The sequence below is a fragment of the Triticum aestivum genome, chromosome 4D (assembly GCF_018294505.1).
Source record: "Triticum aestivum cultivar Chinese Spring chromosome 4D, IWGSC CS RefSeq v2.1, whole genome shotgun sequence".
NCBI lineage: Eukaryota > Viridiplantae > Streptophyta > Magnoliopsida > Poales > Poaceae > Triticum > Triticum aestivum.
In genome coordinates this window covers 120,033,360-120,059,292 of record NC_057805.1, presented here as the reverse complement: position 1 = coordinate 120,059,292, position 25,933 = coordinate 120,033,360, and the positions used below count along the sequence as shown (strand labels likewise).

At 46.0% G+C, this 25,933-nt stretch overlaps 3 protein-coding genes across 3 annotated transcripts; 1 reads left to right on the top strand and 2 right to left on the bottom strand.

The window, feature by feature from the left end:
- Positions 1-1,046: 1,046 nt before the first annotated feature.
- On the bottom strand, positions 1,047-6,740 carry LOC123096712 (uncharacterized). The gene is made up of 6 exons (XM_044518473.1): positions 6,190-6,740; positions 6,022-6,102; positions 5,547-5,704; positions 3,717-4,960; positions 3,275-3,369; positions 1,047-1,527 (listed from the first exon to the last, which is right to left on the bottom strand). Exons 1-6 carry the CDS (start codon positions 6,670-6,672, stop codon positions 1,504-1,506), a joined length of 2,085 nt encoding a protein of 694 aa, XP_044374408.1. The 5' UTR covers positions 6,673-6,740; the 3' UTR covers positions 1,047-1,503.
- Positions 6,741-17,690: 10,950 nt separating this feature from the next.
- LOC123096710 (caffeoylshikimate esterase) lies at positions 17,691-20,025 on the top strand. The gene is made up of 3 exons (XM_044518471.1): positions 17,691-18,072; positions 18,179-18,985; positions 19,087-20,025. The coding sequence occupies exons 2-3, from the start codon at positions 18,838-18,840 to the stop codon at positions 19,878-19,880; spliced, it is 942 nt and encodes a 313-aa protein (XP_044374406.1). The 5' UTR covers positions 17,691-18,072; positions 18,179-18,837; the 3' UTR covers positions 19,881-20,025.
- A 349-nt stretch (positions 20,026-20,374) lies between these two features.
- On the bottom strand, positions 20,375-22,453 carry LOC123096711 (THO complex subunit 4B). Its single transcript, XM_044518472.1, has 5 exons — positions 22,150-22,453; positions 21,880-22,005; positions 21,429-21,497; positions 21,112-21,302; positions 20,375-20,870 (listed from the first exon to the last, which is right to left on the bottom strand). Exons 1-5 carry the CDS (start codon positions 22,336-22,338, stop codon positions 20,639-20,641), a joined length of 807 nt encoding a protein of 268 aa, XP_044374407.1. The 5' UTR covers positions 22,339-22,453; the 3' UTR covers positions 20,375-20,638.
- Between the last annotated feature and the right edge of the window lie 3,480 nt (positions 22,454-25,933).

Below are 25,933 nucleotides of genomic sequence, written 5' to 3'. Positions count from 1 at the left end.
AGTGTTATCAGTAACCAACTCTTCTTATTTGTCTAATATGACTTCCTATCATCTTGGTTTGTGTAAAAACCAAGCAACGGACCTAACAAACCAAGCATCTGTCCTAGTAAACCAAGCAACTGTCCTAGTAAACCAAGCAACTGTCATAACAAAACCAATCAATTGTCCTAATAAATCAAGCAACTGTCCTAACAAAACTAAGCAACTATCCTAACAAAACCAAGCAACTGTCCTGGCAAATCCATGCAACTACATTATCAGAACACACAATGCATAATGTCTAAGCAAACCAAGCAACTGACCTAACAAACCAAGCAACCATCTTAACAAAAAACAAACAATTTCAATAACAAAACCAAGCAACTGTCCTGGCAAATCCATACAACTATCCTATCAAAATATGTTGTCATCACTAAAGTTGGCTACCGAAGATGCTTAGTTGCCCATATACGGTCAAAAATATTATTTGCCGTGATTTCTAAGTGGTATATGACATACTTGCTTGATAAATTCATTAGTACATATAATTTAATAAAAGTTGCTTATGTTTAAAACTAAAGTTGCCTCGTTTAGGATCAAAGTTGTTTATTTTTAAAAAATTATCAAAATGTGCTCATATGGGATCTAGTTTTAAAGATCTCGTCGCGAGAAACCTAACAGTGAAAACGGATCTTTGTTTCGACACTCGGTTGAAAAGTTATTACTTTTTTTTAAATGAAACGGAATAAAGAGTGTGTCAGCGCATGCTGACATGCATGCGCGTTAGTATCTCCTCTGTAATTATGGGACGCGGTCCCCTTAGCTGTTGCTATCATCAATAAATGTTGAATTGTTATTTAGTGCATACGAGTAAAATGTGCGACCGGTCGCGGCAAACGAGCTGCGCTGCGGTGCGTGCGCTCGCGCCAGCGAACGAGCGCAACTGCACTAGGAAGTATTTAGGTTATTTATGTCCAAAACTGCAAAAACTAAGATGCACATGAACCTCTCTCTCACTGGACTGATGACCATTGATCAACACAGAATGCAAGTGTGAAAGACAGTCCTTGATTAGACTTTGTCCCTCAAAAGTCTGCGCCACTACTATCATTACCTTCGAAAGTGAATCTCTCGAGACTTCAGTGGAGAAGAATCATAACACTTTTGAAAATTCCAGGCTACAAGATAGACCCCCACAAGGATCTGTGTTGTTTCAAGCATCTAGTTGACACAAGTTTGATGCTACAGATCCAGGACGCTGTTTTCAGTTGGCTATTGGTTGGTAAGATCATTGGAAGTGTCCACAACCAATTGCAAGACTCTGTTCTCCCATAATGGTACACCTTCTGATGAATCCCTACAGTACCCCACTCAAGAGCCTGACAACACGGGCTAGTCAACCTTCAAGTGGCCTTAGCCAACCGACAAGATAAAGTCAAAGCGCACCAGGATATCACATTGCAAGTAGATCCGTTTGCCTTTGGTATGCAGCAAAATGCTTGAATTGTATACTCCCAACAGTTGTTATGATTTTCTTCTAGATACGACCTGCAGAGATGTCAACACAAGAGTTACATTACATCCAGATGAGTTAAATCATTGACGACATAGTGTGTCGAGTGAGAAAAAAACAAGAGGATCACAGGGAGCGGGAAAGGAGCCTACACTGAGGCAGTGGCTCTTTGTCAATGAATATAGGATAACAAAAACAAGTGGGACTATTAGGATAAAGCGCAGTTATCATAATTTTTACTTTCTGCTAGCAGGTCAACTGAAAAATAGTCACACCACCATTGCATGAGTTGAGATGCAATAATTGTTCAGTTTATGTGTACAAAGAACATAAAGAATAGGCAACAGACTAGACAGATAAGTAATTATTCCAAGTACTGGTATTAAGAGCCAAAAGGTTGTGCCAATGTAAATTTACTCGACACATACGATATCATAAGATACATCACAATTGATATGTAATATGAAGGTCAGAAGGGACAACCAATGTGTTATTTCGAATGTCATATGACTTGGTAGAAACGAAACTAAGTTGACCAAGGCTGATAAGACTTCTCTTTGCAGTGGCATGCCTGATACGGAGAAAAGATTTCTGTTCTGCCCCCACATCGCCCTTTGGGTGCATCTGTGGGGCGAAGCCTTTAATAGCTGTCATGTCTCTAAAACTTTTCCAGGTCAAATAATTTGAAACTACTACAGTAAATACATGCCTCTGCTTCTAGCCGGTACAGTTGATTTTCAAAGAGAATGAAATACTCCCTCCGTTCACAAATATAAGATGTTTTGTATATTTCAATATGGACTACAATACAGACTGAAATGAGTGAACAAACACACTAAAACATGTCTATATACATCCGACACAGAAAAAAGTTAGAAAATGTTATATTTGTGAATGGAGGTAGTAGTATTTAGTCTTGTTGTCCTGGAAGTTATACTGATAAAATACAAAGCAGGAGCAAACATACGATATACGTTCACATCTGGGTGAACATATTTCGAAAAGACATTTGAGAATATCGTAACTGAATCATCTTAATATCTTATAATTGACTTGCCATATTTCGAGCAACATGAGAGCAGATTTTTCAGTTTCCTAGGGTGTGATGTCGCGTACTCATGTGTAATTTTGCATGCAGCAACATATGTGATAGAAAGATGACTTGTCCTCACAGTACATTATACATCTCATTTTAGTGCCAGTACATTTGATTGATCGATTCCAAGGCAACAACGAGAAAAGACTGGCAAGATATCCCTTTTAGAGGCTGCCAACATTATTTTGACTGCGCTGGGCAATTCTAGTAAAGAGTATAGCAAGACCAAACAAATAAGTTAAAGCTACTACGGGAAGCCAATAAAGCTTAATGTTCACCAAATCGGCACACTGGCCATCAATGGTGATTATTCACGGTGGTTTATTTCAATCTATAAGAGGAACCTGCACTAACTGAGGCATAACATGCAAACTTTGCAAGACTATGGCAAAGTTTGTGGTTTTTTATCTATGCCTACACTAGAAAATTGCTTCGCTGATTATAGACCGTCAAAACCATAATACAGTTCTATCTTGCAGCAATACTTATATCATTAGTGATGTCACACAGAATTAAGTGACAGCTATTGTAAATCATGACAGGTTGACAATGGCTTCAGCATTAGTAATATGCTCCTGAACAGCTGAACTCATACCTTACACATGATTCATAACTAACGTTGATTACCGTTAGCCAGCACATTTTAGGCAAACAATATGATATAAAGATTTGACCAGGCCTCTTACTTTGCATACTTTCTTCTTGAAGGACACAGGCTTAAGAAAGCCCAAGAAAGGAATATACGAGGGGCCGTGCAACAATAGTTTTTGTCTTCGCTTTTCTGCAAAACCAGTAAGACTTTAGATATGTATGGGATAATATACCAATAGTTTATATCTTCATACTAAAAACTAAGTACAATATTTTGAAAAAGGATACCCGCATTTTCAGAAATTACTTATTGTGGCCTTATTTTAAACACATATCAACAGCTTCAATTGCCCTTTGTGTCATCTCATGAATAGCTTAGATAATGGTGCAAGAATGAGAAGAACTAACGGAAAAAGGAAATGCCTGTATCATCAAAAAGCAGTATTCTCTATTACGAGCTCAAGAGAGTAAAGTTGCAGTTAGTAAATGTCAATATTTGCCAATTCAGACAAATTAATGATGAATAGTTCATATCACCTGATCTAGCTGTAGATATATCCACCTTATCATCTGCATGATCATAATTTGGTGACCCCTCATCTATTTTAGCAACATCTTTCTCTAAAGAAGCATCAGGTTTCTTTAAATTTTGTTCTTCCAATTCATTATTTGCCCAAGTTCCGTCACTGGACCCCTTATCATAAACAACAGCAGCTGAAGTGATATCTTGACCGCTGAGAGTATTTTCCACTGAAATCATTCTTATTGCATTTCTGTAAACCGGTTCCACCTTATAACTCTCAGTATTTTCGACGTCTTCATCCACATTTTGCTCTACTTGATGAGCTGGCAGTACAATGTCTTCGCATAAATCAGTACTCAACGGAACTGTAAGATTTAATGGCGTCTCATCATCTCGCCCACCAGTTGAGCACCCCAATGATTCCGCAGCATCTCTGTGAGTCTCCGAGTTAACTGGAACATCATCAGGTATGTCCAAGCGCTTACCCTCGAGGCAAACATCAGACCATGAAACAATTTCATGATCCAGAGGTGCCTGTTCCTCCCTCTCACCAGATGTGCGGATAGACCCATGATTTGCACAAGTATTAGTATGATCTACGATTTCACTAGGTTGGCCAGGACCCTTGTTCTCAAGACTAGTGTGAAAAAGCTCCATACTCTGGGGAAGAGAAGAACATGGTAACTTAACATCGGAGGATAAAGGAGTACTGTCACCTGAAATGAGGTTTAATGTGCACAATTCTGTAGAATCTAATTCCATTGCATCCTCAACAAATTCAACATGCTCCTCAATACATTTCTGGTCAACAGAAGAGGCAAAACAAGCCTGCACACTGCCAGCCATAACAATTTCATTGTTTTCAGGGTTAACCTTGATGGTGTGAACAGAGCCACTGTGAGCTTCACCTCTGTTAGCCTGTAAGGTTTCCTCTTGAGTTTCAACTGGAATTTCACTATCATCAGTAGACTGCTCTAATCGGTCGGCAAAGAGAGACACATCAGCATCGTGACGTTTTTGACACAACACTTTGGTGCGCAAATTCATGGGTGAAACAGGTAGTTCATCTTTGTTGGGAGAAGGTTCTAGATTTGTCTGCAAAGTTTGTAGATCACCTTTAAAAGATATAGGATCCAAACCAATCCAGTCACCAACCTTATACTTTGTTGAATTTAGTTGCTCATTTGGTAACAGTCTATCAATTCTAATTGTCTCTTTGTAGAAATGTTTCTTCCTCGTAGCCTTGGAAATAAGCAACCTGGTAATGAACAGATGACATAATATTGCATTATGATTCATGGTAAAATGGGTGCCTTCCTAAATAGAAAGTTGTGCAAAGTAAAATAACACAACAGCTGGTAGACTGCAAACGCAGACGCGGAGCTAAAGCTAAATAAACTAGAAGTTGTTTTCTCTTGATAGGAATACAAACGAGTTCTCGAAAACATAGAAAGAAAATGGGCAGAAATAAATAGGAGGAGAAAAAAGAAGAGACTTCTAAAGACTAGACTAACTCATAATCCGTCAAATAAAGGATGTCAATGTTCATGAAATAGTTAACTGGTAACTGCTCGGCCGCTGGCGCGTAGAGGATTAGTACGGGAATCAGCCAGTAAGTCAGCCGAAAAATCAGTTAATCGACTACTTGGTGACCCGCCGAGCAGGGATTAATCGGCCAGTTAACTGCTTTATCAGCCGATATTTTTGAACAATGAAGTATGGTAAGATAAAAAGATGCATTCATAGTAGTACGAAAAACTAACCATATCAGCAAATCATTACATGGTCCAGGCCATGTGGAATAAGATGTCTGAACCTCTCCAGGTAACAGATATATGACTCACCTGCAGTTTACGGACATAGCAGCTTTGGCTCGCTCCATAGAAAGACCAAGCAAAAATGCACATAAATTTATGACATCATAGGGGCCTCTAATTTCATTAGCATTATGAGCAGCACTTGAAATGATGAGATTCTTTCCTTTAGTCCAGTCCACCAACAGCTACAAACAGAAGAAAAATACTGTATATTAGCAAAAGAAACAAGTGAGCTGAGCAGAGAGCACGTTTAGTGCAAGGGGATTGAGATACGAAATTCTAAGCTAGGGTGCAGATGTCTCTGCAAACCAGTGGTGTTGAGCATAGTGAAGGTGAAGGTGAGAAGATTTTGTTAGACCAAACGAAACACAAGCAATATGCGCGTATGTTGCAAAAGGTTGCGGAGCATGGTGGTAATGAATAATATATCACTAAACACGATTATTAGATGATGTTTGAATTCAATGTGAAGGAACAATGAAAGGAGAGCAAGATAAGTAACCTTGGCTTCGGCCAGGACTTGTCTCCTTGAATTGACATCGTCGATGAGGGGAGAGTATGCAATCTCAAAGTGTATCCCCCTCTGCGGTCAGATGGAGATATAGTTAGCTGAGCACACACATCGACATTGAACATTGGTTCGGTTAGAGTGGTGAAGGAGGTTGATTACCTGTAGTGCAAGCTTGATCATTGGGAGCTTGAGACGGAATGGCAGTTTGTGAGAGAAGTCGATGGAGATGACATCAATCTCTGTGGCGGACTGGCAGAGGTGGTCGAGCGCGGCCTGGGTGAGAGGGCGCGCCGCGACGATGTCGTACGTGCGGAGGAGGCGGGCGGCGGAGGGGGCAAGCGCGGACGCGGCGGCGGCGGCGGAGTCGAGGGAGAGGGTGATGCGCGTGTACTGGCGGAAGGGCTCGGAGGCAGGGGATCCATTGCGGGACCGGTGGAGGGAGGCGGAGGGGGGGAGCGGGAGGGAAGACAAGGCGGGGAAGGGAGCGGTGTGGCAGCGGTCGGCGTCGGCGAGTAGGCCGCGGTGCGGGTGGTCGAGGGCAACGGCAGCGTAGCCTAGCTCGAGGGCTCGTGCGGCGGCGAGAAGGCGGGAGTTGGGGTTGGGGGATGGGAGGAGGCTGAGGTCGAAGAAGAGGAGCGCCATGGATTCGCGGCGCCAACTCCGTCTGGTCCGTCCGTCCGGGGAAGAAAGAGCAGAGGCCGGCAGTTTCGGTTTCACATGATAAATTGCAGGCCCATGTTTAATTTAGACTTCATAAAGCCCATCTCAGCTCCACTTCAGGCCAGCCTTTCTACCTCATAAAGCCCAACTCATTCGATCCCCCCCCTCCCCCCCAGCCCGACTAGAAAATAAAAATTGGCACCCCTAGCCGACGCGCGGCGCCAGCCACGTGGTGCGCTCAGCTGACACCACATGTCATGCTGGCCGCATCCATGGGGCATTTAGTTAGAAAACACTTTGTTTCACTTGACTTATCTCATGCATCACATCAGTCGCCTTGTCGGTTTGACGCGCGTATACATCTTCACGAGTTCCTTTCGCTGGATTCTTCTTCTTCGTCTTTCTTTGCCTCCCGTTCCCCAAATCCTCTCTCCCTCGCCTTCCTTTCCATCTCTACCCACTTTCTACCTGGAAAACACCAGCTAGCTGGCGCAACCGATGTTGCATGACTCTTCCTCCTCTCCGCTGCTGCAAGACAGACTTGTCTCTCTAGGCCACACCGCTCACCGCCAGTGTCAAAGATGGGCGGTGCTCGTATGTTGTAGCCGGGCCACAACAACCTCCCCCGACTTGGAGAATCGTCGTCGTTGTATCCCTCGTCGCAGCAACCGCATTGTTGCAAGCCTCCTCCCCCGAGCTTGCCGCCGAGCCCAAGCTAAAACTCCACTGTTGTTGCATTGGAGAAATAAGGGGGGCCACAATGCTTCAAGGTCGCGCGCACCGTCGCAGCAACATCAGTCGTTCTGCAAGGCAACATCGCCGCCACGCGCTAAGCTGCAACCCTTGTTTTGCAACAGCCGTCGTGGTGTCGCCATGTTGCAAGGCCACCTTCGACACCACCGTGCATTGCAGCATCCGTCGTCGCACTGTCGTGCTACAAGTCCATCGTCTTCATTGTCCCTGATGTTGAATCTTGTTTGCAACATCCACCGCCATCTGGCTGTGTTCGCAAGAGGGGCGTGTGGGCGGTACTGCGAGACGACAGGGCTGATGCGGAGCGGGGCGGCCCTGCAATCCGGCGACAGGAACCGATGCTGCATTGAAGCATGCAATTGTGTGCGTTATTCGCGAGGATGGCATTGGACAACGGCGCTGTCGAAGAGGATGGCAACGACAAGCATGCTCTGGCGATGCTTCAAGGAGATGAGGGGAGCTGCTGCAGTCGTGCTACAAGGGCCATCCCATGCTTCTGCGAGAGTACATGCTACGAAGTTGGCAAGGGATGTTGGATGCAAGCGGGCTGTTATGAGGGTGTTGAGGAGCGGCCAGCTATGGTGCACAACTGCCGTGCAGGGGCGGGGAGTGTGAATTATGATGTAATACAATCAAAAGCACAGTTGTGCTTCACGATGAAGTACAATGATGCTTTCGTGTAAAGCACGGTTGTGCTTTTGCATGAAGTACAATATGTGTTTTTTGCTTCCTCAAAAAATGAAAAATAGCAAAGGTAGTGAGATACATATATAAATATTGCTCAAGTGAAGAAACTCAAAGAGATTATTAGGATAAAGAAATAGCAAGCAAAAACAAAAACTCTTCGTTTGCGAAATGAAGAAAACATCAATCAACTATAGGATGGTACTAACTTCGTTACCTTGTTTTTTCTTACACACAATATTTGGATAATCAGACAATAAATTTATGAATATCTTTGATTTCAATGCTTTGCAAAGCAGTTCATTGATAATTACCTTCAAACCCACATATATGCTCAAGAGGCAAGGAGGGTACTCATACAACACTGACGGTACAATGTTGAAGTCTTCCTTAAGAGGGCGAAGGACGGGCGGGCAATCATCCACATGCATTGTCCTAGAGTTGCGTGCATTTTTAAGATCAGCGAAGGCACAAAATTCACCTTCCGCTTCAGCAAATTTTCAGATAAGATTCATGTGTCTATTTACCATCTATGATGCCGCTTTCCAAAGTTTTAAATGTTAAATGTGAAATGATTATGCAACACATGACTAATTTGGTGCTTGTGTATTGTGGTAATTATTGGGAAGCGTAGTAGAAAAGAAAAAAATTCGCATCTATAATCACCCAAGATCAATACGAAGATGCATAACGAGTTGGGATCGTAATCGTTACCGTCACCGAGTTACAATGGAAGAAGAACATGTCGGTGTATGTACTAGGAGTCCCTCGTACCACCCACGAACGATTCCTCGAACCGAAGACCGAAAGCACGGCCTCTCTACTTGGTTGCAAGCATGCAACCTTCACGATCCGACAGCGCTTCGCCGTCTAGAACTAATCGTCGCCGGAGAATTAGAGGGAGGAGATTAGAACCACACTAGACTTCTAATTATGAGGACAAGAGGATTATACTAGCTCTAATTAGTCAACTAGGACCAATTAGGACTAGAATTAGAAGAACTAGAGGATGCTCCAAAACTTGTATGTCCAAAGGGTGGAAATTCTGAGTATATATAGGTTGGAGGGAAGAGGGGCACCGTAAGAGAAGGGAAAGTCCCTCCCCTTTGGCCGGCCAAGGAAGGAGGAGTTGGACTCCTCCCCCACTCCAATTTGGCCCCTTAGGGAAGGAAGGCACTTTCCCACTTGGGTATTTTCGGCCCAAGTTGCCTTCCATCTCTTGGCCTTTTAGACCCGTCGATATTCAAATTAAATATAAAATATTCTAAATACTTCTAGACCATTATATATATATATATATATATATATATATTAACATCTCCGGAAACTTTTCCACCTATATATAATTTATCGGTAATACCCGGTATTACCCGATACTCAGCGAAACGCTTCCGGATCCTCTCGAAACTATTCCAAATATTCAGGAAATAATTCCACAAATATATTCTCATGACTCCCGTCCTACTAACACTCAACAGATCATGATTTCCTTAAGCTTGTGACCACGTAGTTTTGGTAATTCACAGACATGGACGAAATTGTTCGTTCAATGAGAGTACACGAATGCTATTCGAGTGAACCTTTGGTTATCATGTGATGTTCCCTTTGCTTCGCGATACTTCACAAAACTCGGGATGCATCGGTATCTCTCTGAGTCATCACCATGCTCACTATGCCGAAATCCTCGTTACTAGTTTTGTTCTTCTTTCTCGTTATTGTGTTCCGGGATCCCTGTGACGAAGTCACGTGTCTGGCCAGAGGATGATTGATGTCATCACACCGAGAGGGCCCTAAGAATATCTCTCCATTATCAGAGGAGCAAATCCCACTCTCGAGTTATCTGGTCACTTGTCAAACTTTCTGATGAACCTGTAAGTTGTCGTTATGATCACCGTGTTGCATGTGACATTTGGGCAACCCCAAAGCCATCGTACGGTAAGAAGTGACCACGATACTCTCATGGTCTAAGGAGCAATATCGCACATTAACACTCCGTGTTATTACAATTGAATGCAGATGATATTAACAAACAAGATTGGGTTGATTCAATATGATTGTTCTTCCAACGTCATAATCTCAATGTTGTTTTAGGACTATCGTTACACTTAACGATATCCTAAGATCCGAAAAGCGTGATCACCAACAACACTTGAGCTAGTCTTAGAGGCGAGACTAGGAACCTTTTATTTATCGTTTATCATTCCACACGTGCATATGAGTTTTTGAATCGCATATTCCAGGATCATAGCAGTTATAGCATAGAATATAAACTCTTAACTATGAATATGGAAATATAATAATACAATATTATTGCCTTTAGGGAATATTTCCAACGGTAATAACTTTATGGTGTATTGTGATGTCAATTATGAAATCCTAGTGGGCATTTGATGTAGTGAAATATATTGTGTCAGATCTGAAATCGTGGTGAACATTTGTTAGATATGAAATATGAATTTGCTTATCACATGGAACAAATAATAAACTAATAGACCTAGCCATTGAGTTATTTTATTGCACATGGTTCCATACAAAGGTGTGTAGGCAATGAACACATGCAACACACATGATTGCTACAAATTAAGTGTGGGATGTGTTACAGTTGTGTCGAATATAGTGTACAAGGTAGGTTACAGTTGGACTTGTAGTTGTATTGTGTTTAGATAGGATATGGAGTCGTGTCCAAGTAGGACACTTTATCCTAGGCCTCTCATATATAGCAAGGGTAGACACACGATGCGACAACATGTGCGGATAAGCTTGGACTGCTCCAGAGGCGAGCTGGCGAGCGGCTGTGGCTCGGGCGGCGCCGTCCATGGCAGGGGCCTGCTGTGGCCGGCCGTCGTGCCCCTGAAGACCTATTCATCTTGCCTGAAGGTGATCCTGTATCAGATCCTGCACGATGCCTCATCACTACAACACGTCGGCGGCGGTGTATGAGGCGTCCATGGCCCTGGTGGCGCCTTCAAGGGAGGACGCATGATCTTCAAGGGAGGACAGGCCATCAGATTCATCCACTTGGTAGCGTCTTTGTTCATCCAGGTTTGACAATTCATCTTTTCATTATCTAGTCTCTCAGGGATGTCAAACGTACCCTCAACAACTAACGTCAGCATTTATTTTGTTCTGTAGTGAACCCCCTCAATGAATGCATGTCTGTTGCCGTGGCTAGAGAAAATTCTACATATCCACATCCTGATAACCAACAAGATAAGTAGCAGCTTTGATATGGAGGTATTTTCCTTCACTGCGTGCTTTTTCTTTGTGCCCTTTACTGTACTGTAGTAGCATTTGCTAAATTGCATTGAGAGAATAGGACGGCACAACAAGCTAGGCCTTCAAGAAAACCAACCAAATTCCTTTTTTTTGGATCAACCAACCAAATTGCTGTAATAGCACGATCCGCAAGACCTAGAAGGGATCTACACATGACATCGGTGGCTTCTCCTCCGCCTGCTATTTGCCGCTTTGACACTGTTGACAGATCCGAGTTCCACCTGCTAGGCTCGAATGGTAGATGTTACGGGCAACTGTATGTGAATCCCACTCCAAGGGATCACCCTTTTCTATCCCAGATATGGCGGTTATGGAGTTGATGGCTCGTGTTTTTTTTCTCTTTTGCTTTATTTGTTTTGTTTTGTTTCTACTTACAACAAAAACTTATTTATTTTATTTCTAATTACTTATGTATTTTACTTTAATTATTTTATTTTTATTTATTTTACTGCAGCTATTTTTATTTATTTTACTGATGCTATTTTTACTTAATTTATTAAGGTTTATTTATTGTAGTTACTATAGTTTATTTTATTTTATTTTATTAAGGTTTATTTAGTTTTATTTATTTTATTAAGGTTTATTTATTTTATAAATATAAAAAATGAACATAGATGCGCTTATAGAGAAAATTTAACCTAAATTCATAATAAATTTCTATGAAATTTACTATGAATTTAGGTCAAATTTCCTGTATAAGGGCATCTATTTTCATTTTAAGAGAAGCTCAACCAGGCAGAGAGGGACGGCCTTATAAACTGATATGAACGCCCTTCGGTTGGCGAGGTGGGACTAAACACTGGCCGCAACTAGGACCAGGCCTTTAGTCCCGGTTTGTGGTAGGAACCAGGACTAAAGGGTGGTGGGCCAGGAGCATGGCCCATTGGTCCCGATTTGTCCCACCAACCGGGACCAAAGGGTCCGGACGAACCGAGACCAATGCCCCCACGAGGCCCGGCAGGTTTCTGGCCGCACGAACCGGGACCAATGCTCACATTAGTCCCGGTTCGTGACTGAACCGGGGCTAATGTGAAAACTGTCCTGTGACCTAAGCCCCTTTTCCTACTAGTGCAGATTTATTCTAACCAGTAGTATCATGAGGTAGGTTGTTCAGAGGCTGTGAATTGTTGATCTAGAGGAGAATACGTGAAAGCTGTCGATGGGATCTAGCGAGATGCAATGAGTATGATTGGAGACATGGCAGCGAATGTTGTCGCGTCGGTGGATCAAGGTTGCTCTTGAAGATTCGACGACGGCGTCGTGTTTGGAAGAAGCACAAGGCGATGCGCGCGTACGTATGGCAGTCTCGGCGATCTATTCAGGGCGACGGCGGCGTAGCAGCAGGCTCAGGCGACGCGTTGCAGCATCTGGCGTGGCAAGGAAACCCAAACACCGCTGTGGTGGGCCATCATGGCCTTGCGCGGAGCGGCCCTTGGCGAACAGTGGCCTGACGACGTGCGCTACAAACGCGTGACGCAGTACGATCGATCAAAGCAATTCAATCGAAAGCAATGGACAGAGATTTGTATTGGAAACAAAAGGAGACCGAGTCTCACACGGACAGGCATGCAAATCAGTCGGCGCAAGGGAAAAGATCCGTCAAGCGATACGTATCCGTCAAGTACTTGCATAGGCGTTGGAATTGGTGCCAAGGGAACTACTACCACGTGTGAAAGCCAAGAGTAATTCTTGATTGGAATTTGCTACCAGTACATCTAGGTGTACTTGGGCATTACGTGAGAAGAATAGTTATTTTCGTTCACAGGGTTAGTCATACAAAGAACCACGATACTAACGGGTACTAGGTTTGAGGTGGAGAAGTTCATTCGAATTGAAAACCTTGGGTTATAACAGACAAGGGTGAAATATTTGTTGGTACAACAGAGATGCTTGAAGGCGTTGCGGGAAGTCATGTCAGCTGAGATGGAATTATCATGTGATGAATGGAAATTCGCGTAAGACGATTTGGGAGCCTCGGGCATGTCGTACAGTCGAACGAGATCGGCTGGGTCGGACTAGGCAGTCTGACGGATCGACGCAAGTCGGTTGGTACAGAAGATGGTGGTGGGATCGGCGATAACGACATAGGAGCGTGATGCTGATGGTGACCTACTTCTGGGCGTGGAAACACGTGGCGCGGGCCTGAGGACATGACTTCGACAAGACTATGGCGCGGGCTTGATTCAAGACAGTGCGCACATGAGAGCTTGAAGTCGACGGGGCACGAGGGTGGACTGATCATCTACCATGGAGTCAAGTTGAAGGTGGAGCTGGATTGAGGGGCCACGGTGTAAGGATCCAGGGAATCGAAGCCTATTCAGCAACGGGGAAAAGCGAGGGACATGTAGTTCAGACTGGAGCCTAGTGTTCTGATGGAAGCGTGAAACTCGTCATCGGTCGGTGATGATCGGTGGTACTCTGCAGTGGGGGTTGAGTGGTGTGGTTTCGCGGCCCTTGAGACTCGATCGGGACAGCAGAGGCTCGACGCGGTAATAGCGGCGAGGCGTGCGGTGCGAACGGGACATGGAGACGGGCCAGGGCTCTGGTGGTCATACATGTGGTGAGACAACTGTGAATTTGACTCGGGATGACTACAAGCAATGGTGAAATTTCTTCAAGTTTTAGACAGGCAGTCAAGAAAGGAGCGATGATGTTGAGTTCAGGTAACTCTTATGTGTGACACCCAATATGCGAGTTGTTCACTTTCACGCAGGTCAGTGATCAGTGTGTGATGGCGTTGGACGGATACTCTGGAAGTTAGGAGCACAAACTAGAGTAACAAGGAACTTAATTTTTTGCTCGAGCGTTGACTTTGTCAAGAAATGAAGGGACTACAAGTTGCAGGTGGAGTCACACGGAGTCTTTGGAGTAGCAGAGGTTCTCATGGGATAAGCTCAAGTCCAATGTACATGGAAGTTTGATGCATGGACAAATTCAAGGTGGTGGAGAATATTCATCAAGGTGAAGTTTGTTAGAGTTGTGTCGAATATAGTGTATAAGGTAGGTTACAGTTGGACTTGTAGTTGTATTGTGTTTAGATAGGATATGGAGTCGTGTCCAAATAGGACACTTGTATCCTAGGCCTCTCATATATAGCAAGGGTAGACACACGATGTAGCCTGATGCCAAGATAATAGCACAGGCGCGCAGGGGGAGCCGGCGGCGTGTGCCGGCGCCCGGGTGGCTGGTGTATGGTATTGTAGCGGTGTCATGGGGAGGAGCGCCCATAGTCAGGCCCCAGGAATGTAGCCATATCGGTGAATCTCGTTAACAAATTTCGGTGTCATGCTCGTGTGATTGCTTTGGTCCTCGGATGATCGACGGTGGCCTCAGATTTATTCTAACAAGGACAAACAATCACGCAGAGTTATGTGGTAGACAACATGTGCGATGAACTAAGTAACCCACACGCTCCCCGCGCCACATCATGTGCGATGAATGACCCCATCTAACACGATTGTGTGTGTCGGATCATGTGTGTTATGTGTGATGAACTTTCCAATCCCACATGCTTGGGTGTTCTAATCGTGTGTGATAAGAGGTTCGAACGTAGACGTTTCTTTTCTCCAAATCATGTTTGATGTATGACAGACCTCACACGTGTGTTGTTCCGGTTGATTGTTTGTGATTGCTCAACGTCAACACATTGCACATATTTACTACCAGGCCTATCGACCTATTGCACACGGTTGTCTCTCTTAACTTGTGCGATGCCCCCCTACATGTACGATGACCCAATCTACAGTAGTGATTCAAGACAACCATATGTGTAATGTACTCTAACTTTTTGCCTGATACTTCACACACGACTGTTGCGATTAGAACATCACACACATTTCGGCCCTAACTGTGTGCAGTGGGGAGCGTGTGAATAGGTTGGTTTCATGACAGTAATTACGAGACATGTCATCAAAGTCGTTGATGTACTTTGTGTCATAATCTATCTATAGTACTCATGGGCGGCACACACACCTTGATAGAACATTATAAGAAGGTGGTATAATTGTCGATTCAGTTTGAGACGATAAATTAATTAGGGCACAAAAAAGGTCGAGAGTACGTGCGAATAATTAAGTTAGGTAGATTTTTTTTTGACGAAAATGCTGCTGTGTGCAGCTTTTCATTGAATATGAGAGAGGGAAAACAATGTCTGTTAGTTACAAAATTTGCACGAAATGTGCACCACCGCATTCCGTATCCTAATGTCTAGTCTGGTTCTAGAGTAAGTTAGGTAGATGAGGCCATAGAGAAAGTGGATGCACGCTTTCTATTTGTCGAGATGAGACACGAGAAGCATACTATGTAAAACGGCGCTGATAGGCGCCGGCAGTCCGGCCGAACTACCCCCAGCCACCCGATTGGGTTAATTTGATCCATTCGATACGTCGTTGTCTTTATCAACGCACTTGTACGAATGAATCTTTTCTGCATCTCATCGCTCCAGTCCATCTCATCGGCCACGCGTGTTCTTCCGTCACCGCCTCTCGCCAGCCATCCTCGCCAGCCGCCCTCGCCGGCCGCCGCTGGTCGCCGTCCTCGCCGGCCGTCCTAGTCGCCGGCTGCAGCCCTTGCCGGCCGGCCTCGTTGCAGGCTTCACCCATGCAAACAGACGCATACCTGCGGGTTATAGCTCCTGTGCGGGACGGTTGCAGCTCCGGTGTGCGACGGCCACAGCTCGTCGGCGTGCTCGCCGGCGCTCATGCCCGATACCCCCGACGTAGCTCGCCATCCCACATCGCCCATCATAGCAAAAGTCCTCACTAGTTAGTAGCTTTTGCGGTTGTCGGTTGATGCAAAAAGCAACGCGGTTGTAGCACGGGGTCGACGCCGGTGATGGTTTGTAGCAAAACGAGGCATCGTTCGCCGTCCCGGCCGGGTCGTATCTCTGTCATGAATGGATGTAGCAAAAGAAACAGCCGGTTCCAGCAAAAATTCCACGAACATCAAACTCCAACAAATTTGATTGTAGCAAAAGAGATAGCCGGTTCCAGCAATAGTTTACTCTGGTTCCAGCAAAAATCCCACGAACATCAAACTCCATCAAATTTGATTGTAGCAAAAGAAACAGCCAGTTCCAGCAACAAATTACTCTGGTTCCAGCAAAAATCCCACAAAACATCAAAATCCAACAAATTTGATTGTAGCAAGAGAAACAGCCGGTTCCAGCAACAATTTACTCTGTTCCAACAAAAATCCCACAAACATCAAATCCAACAAAACTTGATTGTAGCAAAAATAACAGGAGGTTCCAGCAACAAAAAACAGTCGCCGGTCGCAGCTACCCGCGATGACAGTTGCAGCTTAACGACGAGATCACAGAAAAAACGTTGCATCCGCAGGTCGCCGATGCTGGAACCATGCAGTAGAAAGCTACAACCGTATGTCGCGGTGCTGGAACCGGCGGGAGAAAAAGCTACAACCGCAAGTCACCGGTGTTGGAGCCGGGGAGAAGAAAAGCTGCAACCGCATGTCGCCGGTGCTAGAACCAGGCAGTAGAAAGCTACAACCGTATGCCACCGATGCTGGAACCATACAGTAGAAAAGTTGCATCGCGGTACTGGAAGAAGAAAAAGCTACAACGGTACTAGGAGGTGCAGGAGCCGGGGAGAAGAAAAGCTGCAACCGCATGTCGCCGTGCTGGAACCGAGCAATTGGTGACGTGTTTTGCTCCGACGGGAGGGTGATTTGCTGCGACCGACGACCGTCTTTGCTGGAACCAAATGAGCTATTTGTTATGACCATCTAACTACAATGGTTGTGTTCGAACCATGGTCGTCGTCTCCCTCGGAGAGGCTTCACAGCAGGCTATGGATGTGTGGCCCGCTCGCGTCGAAGAGGGGCAGAGGGCGGGCGGCCTACCTGGCGGGGAGGGAAGGGGAAGGGTCTGTGCCCAGCTCTCCCGAGAGAGCCGGGTGCGGCGGCGGCGTGTGCAGGTAGTGACGCCCCCGTGAGGAATGAAGGAAGTCGGAGGTAGGAGATGACAGGAGAACGTGTGGACCAGAGCGACTCACGCGTGGATAAGGCTGAAAACTGTCTCGCATGAAAACGTTCAGAAAACACACGATTGTACTAGATCGCACGGCTCGCGCTTGACCGGCCGAAACACTCGGCCGGCATGCCGTACATAAACATTTCCCTATGTAAAACGAGATGGAATATGTTCGATACATACTCTTGCAATATCTCTGGCATTAAAGAAGGATATCAAATGGAATCCCATCAAAGGAGGAGCTGCACGCACGCAGTTAACTTCCTCCGTCCATTGAAAGCAAAAGGTGGCTAGCTAGCGATTCCGATCGAGAAGGAATTTCAGAAGATGCTTGCCGGGTGTGCTACCTCGCCAAGGCTATAAGTTTAACATTAGCACATGGACAGGATGAACTAGCTAGACAGTATTTACACCGTCGACCAGTCGAGCTATCTCCATGGGAGGTGGAAACAAGGAGAGGGGTAGCGACACAGACAGCAGAGGGCTTGGGGGCTACTACCCAAGCGCCTACTCGTCTCCGCCCATCGCGTACCCTGCATACCCTCCTCCGCAAGCCGGGCATGGATGCCCTCCGGCCTATTACCCTCCACAGCCACAGGGATATGGGCATGGCTATCCATCAGCAGGGGCGTACGGGTACCCACCCTCCAGCTATCCACACCATCAAGGTGGCTATCACGGTTCGTATCTATCCATCGATCACCACCTACCTAACGTATACCTTGCTAGGCTACTCGATCCATGGATCTGTCATGGATGGGTACGGTTATAATATCGATCGTGCAGGTCACGGAGGGTCTTTGCTTGTTGCCGGCGGTGCGGCGGCGGCGGCGGCCTATGGCGCGCATCACTTGAGCCATGGCCATCACGGCCACGGCGGATACTACCACCGTCCTGCGGGTTACCATCATCATTACGGCGGCAAGTTCAAGAAGCATGGACGCTACGGTTATGGCCATGGCGGCAAGTTCAAGCATGGCAAGCACATGCGCCTCTTTGGAGGGAAGCATGGCCTCTTTGGTGGAAAACACAAGTGGAAATAGTTTTCTTCCAAGTTGATCTATCGAGCGGAGTGAACTAATGTGATGTTGGGAATAAATCCGTCTATGTAATAATCAACTCCATCCATATCCCATATCCATAGCATATATACTATTATAAATATGTATAATAAGTTCGTTCTGTGCGCGCACGTATAGTCTACGTACATGTGAATGTCGGTCGCGATGAAATTTGCTTGGTCCGCACGTACAAATGACGAAAGAAACGCGCGCAATCCACACCCTGTACGGTCGATCTGTAACCACGTGCCAATTTAAACATGCACCCACATCTATCTATATCTATAAATACGAACGTGCTCCCATGCCCTCTCCTGCTTTCAGACAATTTCGATCTTGATTAGTTTCCCTTCTTTGTGCACACAACGAGTCGAAGAGGTCGAGATGACCAAGCTCAGCAGCAGCAACGTTGACGATGGCTACGAGTACGAGGAAGAATACATCAACAACGCGCGCGGGATGAATCTCTTCACCTGCCGATGGCTCCCCGCTAATGCCAGACCAATCAAGGCCCTCGTCTTCATGTGCCACGGTACGTACTACAATAATTGCTACGTACCTTCATCAATCGAGCTGACTGATTAAGCTAAAGCTAGCACCATTACAAGCAACACTATTGATGGACGTATGCAGGTTACGCGGTGGAGTGCAGCGTGACGATGCGCGGCACCGGGGTTCGGCTGGCGCAGGCCGGCTACGCCGTCTACGGCATGGACTACGAGGGCCACGGCAAGTCGGACGGCCTCAGGGGCTACGTCCCCTCCTTCGACGTCCTCCTCGGCGACTGCGACGCCTACTTCACCGCCGTCGTCGTCGCCAACCAATCTCCTCAGCTGCCTCGGTTCCTGCTGGGCGAGTCCATGGGCGGCGCGGTGGCGCTGCTGCTCCACCGGGCGCGGCCGTCCTACTGGGCGGGCGCCGTGCTGGTGGCGCCCATGTGCAAGATCACGGAGGAGATGAAGCCGCACCCGGCGGTGATCAAGGTGCTGGAGGTCGTGACCAGGTTCATCCCGACGTGGAAGGTGGTGCCCACCAGGAACGTCATCGGCGCCGCCTACCGGACGCAGGCCAAGCGCGACGAGATCCGCCGCAACCCCTACTGCTACAAGGGCCGGCCGCGGCTCAAGACGGCGCACGAGCTCCTCCGGGCCAGCCTCCGCGTGGAGAGCGAGGTGCTCACGCAGGTGACGCTGCCCTTCCTCGTCGTGCACGGGGGAGGGGACAGGGTCACGGACCCCTCCGTCAGCCAGCTCCTCTGCCGGGAGGCGCCCAGCACGGACAAGACGCTCAAGCTCTACCCCGGCATGTGGCACGCCCTCACCTCCGGCGAGCTGCCAGAGAACATCGACAAGGTCTTCATCGATATCATCGCATGGCTCGATCACAGGTCCGGTCCGCCTGCGACCGCGCCCGAGAGGGACGACTGACGCCTCATGCGCGGCAACCCATCATCCATAGAACTTCTTTTCTTTTCTTTTTGATTCATGACGACAGTGATCCATGAACATTAATTATCAATTACTGTACACTCCAGCTATACATACTACATATATTTAGGGCTACTACTCTCTACATGTGCGTACGTGGAATGAGTTAATTTACTGCAACTCTAGTTTCTCAGCATTGCCCTCCACAGCCTCCCCCCTTCCCTGGTGGAGATCACCAAAGGCTACAGCCTCCCCCCTTCCCTGGTGGAGATCACCAAAGGCTACAGCCTCCCCACTTCCCTGGTGGAGATCACCAAAGGCTACGGCCTCCCCCCCTTCCCTGGTGGAGATCACCAAAGGCTACAGCCTCCCCCCTTCCCTGGTGGAGATCACCAAAGGCTACAGCCTCCCCTGATTCAATAACAAATCAATCAACTGACGAAGCAACATGCCACAAATCAGCTAACAACAAGAAGCAACAAGAGTGCAAGACATAAACCAGCCAAACAGAACCTGAATGTGATTGCGCTTCAGAAAATCTCATCTCAGATAGACCAATTCCCTCCCTCCCGCTACGTCGCAAATGAAGGAATGGCACCTCATCACACAAACACGCTCCCCTCCATTTCCATCACCCAATGCTACCTTCTACCATGCCAGTTTAGCATAAACATCGTCATCCAATTAATATAGGTCAGGGCCATATATCACTACAAAAAACAAAAACAAGAACACACGCAAGGCAGTGCCAGATCCATTTAGCTGATTTGCATTGCAGCCGAGTGGTACTTGTCCAAGTCGGCGTCGAGATCTGCAGCAGAAAGTTCCAGGTTGCCACCCCCTCCCTTCCCTCGCCCACGGTCCGTACGCCCTCGGCCACGACCACCGAACCCACCTGCGCCACGACCACCAAACCCACCGCCGCTGCGACCACTGAAGCCACCTCCGCCACGAGACCATCCTCGACCGCTAACACCCATTCCAGGTCCACTGCAAAATTTATTACTGATTTGTCACTTGCTCAAAATCTTCAGAGTAATACACAGTTGAAATTCTTGATTTATACGGCAATGAAGTTTCAACATAATGATAACTACCTATGGCTGCTTCAAAAGGGAGCCAATTCAGCTCCCATCAATGTTGGCAAATTTTGCATTCTCTTCTTTCTATGATGTTGAGGTCCTACAATATAAATAGTTTCTGCATAGCACCTGGGGTAGATGCTACAAACCTTTTGGAAGGAAAACTGAAGTTTCCAGGCGGTGGAGCCAAAGCGAAAATAGCAGGTATGGGTGCAGGTGCCTCAATGTTTGTCCCAATGACTTCAATTTTCATAGGTTTGCCATCAAGATGCACGTTGTTGTACTTCTTAAGAGCAGCTACGGCAGACGATCTTGCTGAAAATACAACCTCTGCAGTTCCCTGGAAAAATGGAGATCCAGTAATGGAGATGAATCATGACCATTCAAACAAAATACAAGGTGAACAAAGTGCCTGTGTGTGTGAGCCAGGGAGAGGGCCAGAGGGGGGGGGGGGGGGGGTGCAAACCTTTGATCTTCCACTCTTTTCATAGTTAATGGAGTAGCGCTGGATTTCACCCATCTCAGAAAACAGTTCCTGAGCAAAGTAAACAGGACATTGTAGAGAAACTTTAGGAGAAGGAGACGATAAACGGAGAGAAGTTAGTGGTTGCTCTGAAGGCATAAGATAAATAACCCTCAGCACTGACAGATGGTAGCTAACAGCTACAGTAAAGGAAGGTGAAAGAAAGCAAATTTCTATACATAAGCTAGAACCAGTGCATGATTGTGTCAGTGAAGAATGTAAGCTATCAGAAAAAAAGAAGCCGCGGATGATGAATTACCTACGTACTCGTTGAAATCTCTTGAGTTGAATGTATTGCGAGTTTGTTAGGGACAGCAAATCAAGGAAAGTGCAGTTTTTAGGGCTTATTAATTATAGCAGAGAAGACTGCAATTAGGATAGGAGCGTTAGCGACCTTGATATCCTCGTTGGAGACGTTGTAGTCGAGGTTGGAGATGTAGAGCTTGGTGGGCGAGTCCAAGGCAGACGGCGCCGTCACCATGGCCATCGGCTGGGCAACATATCCGAAAGCCGGCGGTACCTGTGCTACACACGAGAGAGGAAAGAAGATTTGAGTGAGTTCGAGGCTGGCAGTGTACTTTGCTCGCTGGCAGGCGGTGGAGGGGGGTGTCCGTCTACTTAATCACGAGGAAGAAGAGGAGGAGGAGGAGGAGGAGGAATATACCTGTTGCGGGAGGCTGAGTTGGTGGTAGGGCGCGGTGACGGCGCGGGCAGCGGCGCGGCTGCGGAAGCGGCGGCGTGGGTGCGCGGATCCTCCCGAGGCGGCGGACGCTGGGTTGTGGCGGCCACGGCGGTGGTGGTGCTTGTTCTTGGTGATGATGTCGTCGAGCGACATGTCGAGGGTGTCCGCCATGCCCCGAACCCTCGAGATTCGCACGGCGGCGGCGGAGGAACAGAAGAGGAGGCGCGGTTGGGTACTTGGGCTGTTGGGGTTGGGGGTGGAGACGACAGCTGGAGAGAGAGAGAGAGAGAGAGAAAAGTGAAGTTTGTGGCGGGCTGAGTTGGGCCGATTGTTCAGCCTGAATGAATCACCCCGAAAATGCTGACGGGTGTTGGTGTCAAGCTTAGAGATGTTTCGTTATTTTAGTTTTGTCATGTCGGTCATTAAGACTTGTACTTTGATCTTTATTATATGAATGAGACACGTATTATCATGAAAAAAAATATGGCATGTATAGTTTAGGAGGAAGGTTGGACAGTATGGAGCGCAAGGAGGAAGGTTATACTTGAAGATATTTTTCAAACCCCGATATCCACCAATAGTTTCATCAACGCATTTATATTGGATCTTTAGATTGTGGACAAAGCCTCCAATACAACCACCAGTATCGCTCCGGTTAGACCAAATCATTTTTTTTGGAGAGTAAGACTAAATCATTAGCTTACACCTTCTGAAAATCTGTGTAAGATTTATGTTGATGCGACACATACGAGAAGTGGTTCAATTGGAGTTGTTGCAGAGATCATCTTGGGTCTTATTTTGGTGCATTTGTAATTATTTTCGGAGGGATCTCCGACCCAACAACACGGGAAGCACTAGCAGTTACGGAGGTTTTAGACCTGGCGGATGATCTATGGAGCGGCCGATCCATGTGGCATTAGATTGCAAGGTTGTTATTGATGATATCAACCAAGGAAGCGCAACAGTCTATTGTGCTATTACCAGATACATCAATGAGCAGTCCAGTTTTTTTAATAATTGCATTTTTAGTCATGAGTTTAGGAGCTCAATGTCGAGGCTCACAATTTAGCGAAATATGCTCTCTCTTTAAGGGCTAGTCGTCATGTTTGGTTAGGCCAGCACGGTGATCTTACTTTCATTCTCTTGTAAAAGTTATGACGATTTAATAAAAAGCTTCGCGGGATTGTCCTTGTTTTCTTATGCTTGCTTCCGGGTCTTTCTAGTTTTGCAATCCTATCTTTTCAACTATCCGTATCCTCGGCAACCCCTAGACCGGTACCTGCTTCCTTCTTTATTTTCCTTGCTTACAGAAATACCTACCTTCAAAAGCAAAACCTACTTCCTTTACCAACAAGGGCACGGCTTCCGAAACCCAAAAAATGTGTCGTTAATTCGCTATAGTATTATAATATGCGTGTATGCTACCCTAGGAGAATAGGGTTTAATGTACTTTGCCGACTCCCATCGGCATCGAGGTTACTCTATCTTTGAACCGACAACCAACCCCCTCTTGATAGCGCTTTTGCCAGCCTAATCCTCTCACGATGGCGGGGTCCTTCATGGGATCTGAAGGAGAGGCAAAGGAAACGGCATGGGTAGGGCTAGAATCAATCTAGAAGAAGATACGAAGAGGATAAAGTTGAAGGACCCTGCTACATGACGTGTTTGTCGGCGAGGAGGAGATCATTGACCTCTCTAAAGTTGCGAGATGGTTGACCGTAGCAAAGGTGAATACACACAAGTTCTTCAATCGAGATTCTTTCAAGGACACAATGGGGCATGCTTGGAACCTGATGCATGAACCAGAAATTAGGGAGGATAGCGATTATCTCTTCGTGATCCAATGCTACTGTCTGGGAGATTGGAACAAGATCATGCAACACGGTCTGTGGATTTTCCGTGGTTTGGTGGTAATGATTGAGGAGTATGATGGAAAGGGCATACCGGGTTCAGTTACTCTAGAATGTATAAGTGTATGGGCACAAATTCACGATATCACAAATCTCTATCGGTCCCAACCCAAAGGAGACCAACTAGCACAGAGAATTGGCCAGGCCAAGAGCATAGAGATGAACCTAGCTAGGGTTTATGAAGGAAATTGTGTCCGAGTCAGGGCCAAGATTGAAGTATCAAATCCTCTGACCCGATTTACACGGTTGAATGTCAATGGCAAGGAGAGCATTTTTCTGTTGGTAAAATATGAAAAACTTGGCTACTTATGTCTGTGGCATCCTAGGCCACATAACATGGAAGAGTGTGGAGATGGATTCCATGGGACAGAAAAGAGATAGAGTATGGCGACTAGTTGATGGCACAAAGGAGATCCTTTCCGAGCGGGCAAGGCAGCAACCAAGGTGGTTTTACTGCACGTGCAAGGGGCAAGCCTTTTAGATGGATGCGGGGCAGAGGTCGTGGCGGTGGCCGAAACGGAAGTGAAGGTAACAACCCACGCAAGTGGCCCTTGAGGAAAGCAGGCCTGCATCCTAATGGCGCTGATGATCAAGATGTCACTTCATGGAGTCCTCTAAAGAATGCTTCATCTCAAGAGGGAGAGCATAAAGCCCAAAACAGTAAAGCTAAGAAACTAGACTTTGGCGCAGAGACAATGCATGCAATTGAGCAAGAAATTGAGGATCACGGGACACCTCTGAGAACAATTTGTAGGGATATGCAACTAGCACGTTAGGCAGAACAAGGATGGGCTACCAGCTCCACCTCCTCCTACTGAATATGTGAGACCACGGGATAGAAAGAAACTGAAGAAGGGCACTTCACCCTCTAAATCTAAGAATTTTGATGATAAATTGGTGGGCTCCAGAATCGAGCCAGAAGTAATGATAGTTCTTAGCTGGAACTATCGTGGGATTGCTGGTGAGCGATGGTTCGAGAGCTTCGCACTTTAGTGCAATAGTCCACCACTACTATCCTTTGTATCTTGAAACTTAGTTAAGCAAAGTGAGAGTAGAAAGTATGGCTAATTCTTGGTTTTGATAGTAGTTATGCAGATGCAAGCTCCTAGAAGTGGTGGTATTGGTGTGTTGTGGAACAACAAAATAAAAGTACTCCCTCCAAAGAAAGCTCTTCCTTGAATTTACTTTATTTTTATTCCTTTTTCAAACTTCAACCAAAGTAGGATTCGAACCTACGACCAGTCAGTTAACAGTCGACCGCTCTACCAGTGAGCTACTGAGAAACAAGGGGGGATTCGACCTCCTAGAGTTCAACTCCCGCTCTCAACCCATGAACAATATGAGTCTGAAGCTTCTTTCGTAACTTCCATAATTTCTTCACAGTGGCTCATCCAGTAGTATTCCACATAAGAAATTCATTCTATAAAAAGAATACAATTAGATCCATATTAATTATCCTCAACTTTTTAATACAACTTTAGAAGAAAGTTGTACTAAAGTTACGACAATTAATATGAATCGGAGGGAGTAGAAATTTTGCGGTACTCATATTATCATCTTGATCTACATATTATCATCTTGATCTATCATTCACTGATTTAGATACTTGATACGTCTCAAATGCATCTATAATTTTTTATTATTTCATGCTATATCATTTTGGTGTAGTTCTGGCACCAATTTATATTTATTTTCTGGACTAGCATATTAATTCAGTGCCCAATGCCAGTTGTTTTCTACTTTTTTGAACTTTTCATGAAAAACAATATTACTGGACTCAAAACAATCCAGGGAAAAATCAGCGATAATGTGAAGTCCATAAGCTTCCGGAGGAAACCACTACTAGGAAAAGGGCT